A 7,500-nucleotide genomic window follows, 5' to 3' on the forward strand; every position below is an offset into this window, starting at 1 on the left:
AGGTATGTCAACATCAAGTCCATTTCATCGCACTTACCAAGTGATGACCTTGCTACAGTAACTTGTAACATAGAATTAAGCTTTTTAAAAATCAATTTGTTATAATACGCATCTTCTAAGCTGGCAAGAAATCTCAATCTTCTCAGTCGTTAGAACAATGCTATTCTTTAGCTTGAACCTTTAGACCAGTACACAAACAACTAACAAAAGAGTGCCGCGCCCTTTGACAAGTGACCCTCATACAACTAACGTATCAGAGCGCTCACCTATTTCAGTGCACAACAAAACATTTTTAATAACCCAAACAAGTTAGAAAGTTCAGACGCCAGTAGGTAAAACTGTGACCATCGCCAACAACACCAGCTTATTGTCGAAATAAAGGTCTTGAACCCGAAACCTTTGTACTCGGCAAAACACTTGTTGACGTAATGTGAAATGATAATTTAGGGACACAAAAAAGGCCTAAGAAGATTATCTAAACAAAAAGCTAAACTAAAAACGTAGTCAGCACACTCACCGTTCCCCAATTGTCAATGAATTCGCGGTAAGCTCCTTGATCGTACTCTTTGGGCAAGCTACACACAGCAGCTGCAAAGTCTTTTGTAACCGAGTACTTCTCAACTCGAGCTAAGTCCAGTTGATATCGAGCGGCGCCGTTATTACAGACTTTCTTCTTTTCAAAAAAGACTTTGTGTTTATTTTTTGTCTCTTTTTCCATCTTCTCATAACCTACAATAGCGAGAAAGCGGAGACAAAGGCAGAGGGCAGAAACAGACAGTTCATTTCTCAACCGCACTGAGGAGTTGTTTAAATTACATAAGATTTGTTTACAAGAGAGCCGTGTCAGTCAAACGACAGTTGTTACCAAAATAAAAGAGAGTCATAATGTAAATACCTTAGCAAAGATAATATCAAAATAAATCGAGAATAAAGACGAAATGAACGAACTTCTTGTCAGTTTCCACGTTTCCTTTCCGTTTTCTGAAGACTTCATGTGCACCCCCAGTTCAAATAAGATATATTTTATTTTTCTCGGCTTTAAGATTTAAATTTTATAAGAACTTGCGCTAAAATGTTACAAGAAACATAAGTCAGGTCACAGCGTTTATTTCTCGGGCCCGTGGACTGATAGTTGTCCTTGGAAATTTTATGTAAGCCCTCAAGCAAAACCTCGAACATCGTTCTTGGGCTGATACTTGCTTTTTAAGACTCAAAATCTCGACGGAAAACTATCAGGTCCTAGGCCCCCGACAAAATACTATATTTTTGGCTGATAGCTGCCATTGCGAGAAAGTTAGTTCCTTTAAACTACGGTTTTACTAAAGTTACATTGTTTTAGTAACTAAAATGGAAGATGTTAAAAGTCACTATGGTGAATGACCTACTTTAAGTACCTTTAAGGCTTACTTGTTATGGAACTTGTGTTCGATAACTGTTTTGATGAAGTTTGATAAGAGTCAGACAAATTGATATAAGTTCTTACTTGCACTGAGACTGAAGGCAACACTCCATAATAATGCGTCGTAACCAGCTATGCAAAATTAATAATGATAAAAACAATAAATATTTTATGCTTTGTTTAAATTCAAATCTCCATCGAGGCTTGTGGAGGAATCCTTCCTCCCATCTAACGAAGCCCGAAGCTTTCTCTTAAAGAAAAAAACATCACAAGTATTTGGCATGAAGTAAAACTATTTGGACTAAACCCGCATGTCACAACTGGCACATCAGAATTTCTGCAATTTATGAATGAAAAGCTCATGAGATCTTTAATCTTCACAGGGTAGATATTTATTTCATAATTCCAAAAAAGATCGGAGATGTTTGAATCCACCACGCCTTCTTCTCAGAGGATTAAAGTGCTGTCCTATCTAAGCCATTGTAAAACATTAAAAAACGTCTGTATGTGAAAACAAAATGCTCTTTACTTCATTTCAAAGATGTCTTTTTGTTCAAGATACATTCAAGTCTTCAAAATATGCAAATAAGCGAAGTTATAACGTCATAAACTCAGCCAAATTTTGATCAATTGTGAAGAAAAATATATCTAAACCGATTTTTATCAGAAGAGTGTTTGATTAACTGCTAGATGTGTTGCACAATATGAGCTTGACAATTTTGTTACCATGGCAACATACTAGGCTCCAGAGCTCCCCGACGATTAAGGCTTTTTGGTCATCTTTGGCGTTCCAGTTCAGATCAGTTTAGTATGTATTTGCCAATGGTGCCTCATCTGTACAATCCAGCAAGCGTATAAATATGTTAGGTCGAGTTCTTGGCTTGGTTCAATTTCTCCGAGATCAAAATCATTAATATATTGAAAACAGGTCTGAGTGGACTGGAAAGAAGTGAGTTGCCATGGAAATGGCATTTATAGTCAACTCTATTTGTATACTTGAAGACCAATCGTTTTAAATTATAAAACGTCCTAGCTCACCGCTGGCTGCTACATCAACCTTGAGTTTATCTTGATATGACTTGGCCCCGGAAAATACTTCGTTTGTGGTAGTTTCGACGCAGGATGAGCGATGAACAAAGACAACCTGGTCTGGTACCCTGTACAGTCCATCAACAGAAGTTTTATTTGTATCCCATGTTAGTTTGAATATCTTTCTCACGGAGAGCAGACCTGGGTCGACACCACCGAGTGACAATTGGCCGCCGTCAGGATTTCCTGTCAGAATATTGTAGCCGACACCTAGAAATCTAAGACCTTTGGCCGTGTCCACATCATCCTCAGTAGCATGGGTGACAACGGCAACACCAAGAGTGATGAGAAAAGTGATCAGACACATAGCTTCAGCTTCCCTGTAAAGAGAAAAAATAGGTAGCTCAAGGGTACACAAGGCTAATGCTCAGTGCAGTTACCAGACCACGAAAGGATTATAACGCATCCCGTTTAAGTTGAAGGTTCTAATGGCGGTTAAACGCTAAACGGGTAATGGATGAATGCTCCAAAATTTGGTTGACTGTTTTCCCGCATGACTGGCATTTAATTACAGTGAAAGCTCACCTTACGGTAACCTGCGATCATACCCTCCCTCCCTACATATATGCATCTCATTTCCTTCTCCAAAATCAAACGCCTGGTCTCAGGTTAGCCTTGCGGTCACTTCGTTATTACGACCAATATTATAATTATTTTAATTATTATTTCATACAGCCAATGGCCACTTTCTATAGTTCCATCTGTAAAATCAATTTTATTACAAACTATGTGATTGGACAATGCGATTCGAGAGCTTTCATTGGCTCAGCCTTGAGCCATCATACCATGCTCTGCAAATACGGTAAGCGTACGAATGATTTTATTAGTCGATGATGTTGTAAGTCTGGTCCGTTGAAAGTGATTGGTTTACAACTAGTTTGTGACACACTGGACAGTTTGCATGACGAAAACGAATAGCTTCAACGTGTTTTTCACAAGAACAACTACAACACTGACTTTATTAGACGAAACATTTACCGACCTACCGAAGCTGACGCAACGAACAGGAACCCAACACCTGTTACTACAGTGTCTCTACCTTACATTAAGGACATTTCTGAGACCATCTCACGGGCCCTGCAACATCAGTGTAGCCCACAAGCCTACAACTACGTTACAACACTTGCTGAACAACGTCAAAGACAGGGACGAACCCAACAACAGAGAGGGAGCAGTTTACAAGATCAAATGCTCCGACTGCCAGGCTTCCTACATTGATGAGACAAGCAGAAACCTTAACACGAGACTGAATGACCACAAACGAACCAAGATAAATGGTGATGCCAACAATCACATTGCTGTACATCATCAACTGACAAACCACAACGTTGACTGGGACACTGCTCAATGCTTAATCTACAGTACGAAATATTTTCAACCACTGACTCTGGAAAGCTGTTACACTAACTTAGAACAAACGCCTCTTAAAAGATGTCAACAACTACCGGCACCTTACAAATGACTTTCCCACGACGTAAACGAAACCGACAAACGGACTTCTAATAGACCGACCTAATGTGACTAACTATACACGAACCTCAAACCGACTAATTTGACTAACAATAGACGGATCGAAACCGACCAATGACTGAAGACAAACTTTAGACAAGTCTTTCAGCTAATACCATCATGGCTAAATTTCAACGGACCAGACTTATAACATCATCGACTGACAAACACTATTCACTTGACTCTGAAGATGACTTCCGTTCAGGTTGCCGAAACGTCAGTCACCAACAACAGTTGTTTCCAGAACTACCCTCACCTGGACGATCACACTATACTAACTATAGGCATTCGTAATTGAGTAAAGAAACAAATACAGTAAACACCTGCATATAAGAACAAGTGGACTGAGAACATCAGCCTGAAATTTGGCCAATAAAGCACCATATAAATAAGAACAAATTCGGTTTGATAAATAAAACATGTTCTTAATATAAAGGGAAAGGGCATTAGACTAAGGAGAAGTACAGTACAGTGAGTGATCAAAGTAATTTTGGTGTTCAGGACCATTGCAAACTTTGAGATATATTTTCAAAACGCTTGTACGTCAAATTAAACCTATAGTTATGTACAATTTGAAGTATTTGTGAAACCAATTGTAAGAACATTTTAAGTAGACTTCCAGGCTGGTTTCTTACTAAGCACCCCTTAAATAAGAACACGATCATCCTGTAACCTGAAATCAGTGTTCTTATATGCGGGTGTTTACTGTATCGAGAAATAATGTCGAAATATACTCCTTTTTTAATTCAAAGTGCCCTTAATATGTCATGTCGTTGATATCTTTCCATGGTTAATATTTTTTAGAAATTCAATAGACCTTTCCCGCATTCCAACAAACAATGGCACCGTGATCGGCTCTTAGTTGGCTTGATAACTCAGTTGGTCAAGCATGCAATGTAAAGTAAAGTAAAGTAGACCTTATTTAACGTCGATAACTCGTAACAGTAACTTTTAATCACTGACAAACCTGAGGTCGACGGTGCGCTCATTTTACTCCCCCCTCTCCATCAGTGATCCGTTTTACGGGTATTTAAAGCTACTAGCTACTCGGAAAGGAAAGAAGTGGAAACAAGGATGCAAGATCCGGGAATCGAACTCAGGACCTCTTGCACCAAGGCCGCGCACTAACCGACTGTGCCATCCTTGCTATGCAATGCATAGGTATCACAGATATGCCGTTCAAGCCTGAATTTTTTTCAGTTGTGTGACGTGTATAACTGCGATGATCAATCATGTTTTCATATCTTTCTCCGGAGTTCAAATACATGAATCTCTCATACAGTACTTGTAAAATCAAACACAGTACAATGGTTAGTTACCTAAATTCAGTGAACCAATCAGAAAGCTAAAATCCATAATTCGAGAATGAGAAAATAATATCTTGAAACAACAAACAATTAGCAATTACATCGGTGCAATGGGCTCATACATTCTATATAAGGAAATAAATAATTCACGAGCATCAGCTGCGAAATTTATTTTGTGTTAATGTTTACCCTTTTAAGATCTTGAGTTCGACAACAACAACCACTGTGTTTCTTGCTCATCCTAGGAAGGATTTTATCAAAAACTGCTCAGTTTTCTTTAATTACAGGTATTAATAAGGAAAGACAGTCTCATAAAAATTCTTTGACTTGGGCCATTTTAGTTTCAATAGGATTAATACGCAAACAGCGGTTACAAACATTTGCTTGAAATGCATAACTTTTATAAACTTAACGTTTCGTATGTTACAACATACATCATCAGAAGTAATTATTATTCAGTTACAGATAAATGTAAATTCAAAAATACAACTGTACGGACTGGGAACTAACGAAATTGATTGACATAAAACGACAAGAATATGCTAATAATAGAGATAAAGTTTTTCACTGCCAACGTTTTCATTAAAGGCTGGCATTAGATCACGGATCAACAGTTGGTTGGTTAAGAAAACATGATCAGCAATTGCCGATTCGTGACAATTTCTGATCATGTTTTCGATTAACTGGGGATCTTGTTGTTAGCCTTGATTCAAACCTCTTCAGCCGGAGGCTTTAAATTACTTTCTTTCTTACTTTAAAGCACGTATCTGCATTAGTACCTCAGTACTTTTTGTTCAGGTTGAATCGTGCTTTTTTTGTTGAATGTGAGATACCTTTAAACTTAAAAAATGAAGCCACATTTTTAGGTTGTCTAGTTCAGACTGGTGAGGCATATATGGATTTCAGATTAAGATTACAAAAACATGTGGCTGTTAATCAGATATACCACAGTAATAGCCCATTTCCGAGTTGCCTTAAGCGCCTATCAAAGTGAGACTTGGTGCACAACCATTCATGTGAAAATGAGTATAATTTGCATGTGCATAAAATCCTATTTTCATATGAAAGGATGGGCTCGACTCGCTTTGAGAAAAAAGCTAAATATAATTCGGAAATGGCCTATTGCGTTCGAGTGAATAGAGAATGCATCCTAATTTTGTGTTGGTGTGATGTGTAAATGCTGGGTGTGCTGCGTAGCAAGCAAATCTAGCCGACCCGAATATTTTTGCAGGGGTTGGGGCTTCGTTTTCATAATACCAACCTTGCCCTAAGGTACGTACTCACGTTGAAATTTGTCTGTCACGCCAACGAGAAATCGGCTGTACATTTCTGTGTGTTTTCAAAGTTCTAGCTACCTTTTCAATGTTCTTGGAAAGTGAAATTCCTGTCTGTCCTTTCACTGAAGTAAGTCGTAATGTTGTTTAAGTCTTAGGGAGGCGTGTGAGTTTACTGGTGTATGCTGATATCAAACAACAAATTGACGTTTTGTTGTCAATAATCTTCTTCCTTTCGATGCTGTACTTGGTGAATCAAAAGAAAACACGAACTGGGCTCTCAGTGTTCCCAGCAGACATTGAGTAACATGACCATGGCTTGTTGTCACCAAATAAATGTACCGAGAAGTTTAGCTCCGCGGCCATTGTGCCGCAAAATAATTGTACCGAGTTGTTTTGCGAATTTGCTCAGCGGCCATTGTGTCACAAAATGAATTTGTTGTTTTATAGCTCGTCAGTTATTGCACCATTCCATCATGATTTGTGACTTCGACACATTCCAATAAAAGTTATAGTTTGAAGACTTGTTACTGGGTTGCCAAACCCAGTCGGAATCTGCGTTTCATTTCTTTTCCGTGTCATGAAAAGTCTTTCCTGTCCCTCCCCTGCTAAGTGGTCTCTTTGTGTGTAGAGTCTTCTGCGTGTATTTTGATGGGTTTCAGGTTGTAGTAGAAAGGCGTAGATTTCTCTTGTTTTACGCGGTAGAATATTTTATTAACCTGCAATGGCGTTGAAGATTGAAACGGAAATGGCGTTTTGGAGGATCTTTAAACAAAATGTACTCTTATGGAGCTAAAGAATGGAACGTAAATTGGATAAACAAGACAGGCGGTGAAAAATAAATATCTGGAATCTTAAAAGCGACGAGTAATGGACTTCGACAACAATCTGTCGCCCGTCGAGCCGTAATCAACGTGAGCTG

General features: G+C 38.6%; 2 protein-coding genes across 8 annotated transcripts in view; one reads left to right on the forward strand and one right to left on the reverse strand.

Moving 5' to 3' along the window:
* The window catches only part of LOC138051497 (uncharacterized), a 282,752-nt gene that overhangs the window by 51,576 nt on the left and 223,676 nt on the right, over positions 1-7,500 (forward strand). The gene's annotated exons all lie outside the window — the stretch shown is intronic.
* Positions 1-7,500, reverse strand: part of LOC138051466 (uncharacterized) — a 49,000-nt gene that overhangs the window by 4,271 nt on the left and 37,229 nt on the right. For 6 of the 7 annotated variants that reach the window (XM_068897669.1, XM_068897667.1, XM_068897663.1 and 3 more), the window contains 3 exons: positions 2,438-2,808; positions 1,484-1,531; positions 518-729 (listed from right to left, as the gene is read on the reverse strand). In XM_068897669.1, the coding sequence (XP_068753770.1) occupies positions 518-729; positions 1,484-1,531; positions 2,438-2,795 (618 nt within the window). In that variant the 5' untranslated portion in view covers positions 2,796-2,808. Of the gene's footprint in view, positions 1-517; positions 730-1,483; positions 1,532-2,437; positions 2,809-5,493; positions 5,540-7,500 lie in introns of those variants that run through there. The other variant, XM_068897668.1, reaches the window with a different exon arrangement.

This window comes from Montipora capricornis, chromosome 6, assembly GCF_036669925.1.
Source record: "Montipora capricornis isolate CH-2021 chromosome 6, ASM3666992v2, whole genome shotgun sequence".
Classification (NCBI taxonomy): Eukaryota; Metazoa; Cnidaria; class Anthozoa; order Scleractinia; family Acroporidae; genus Montipora; species Montipora capricornis.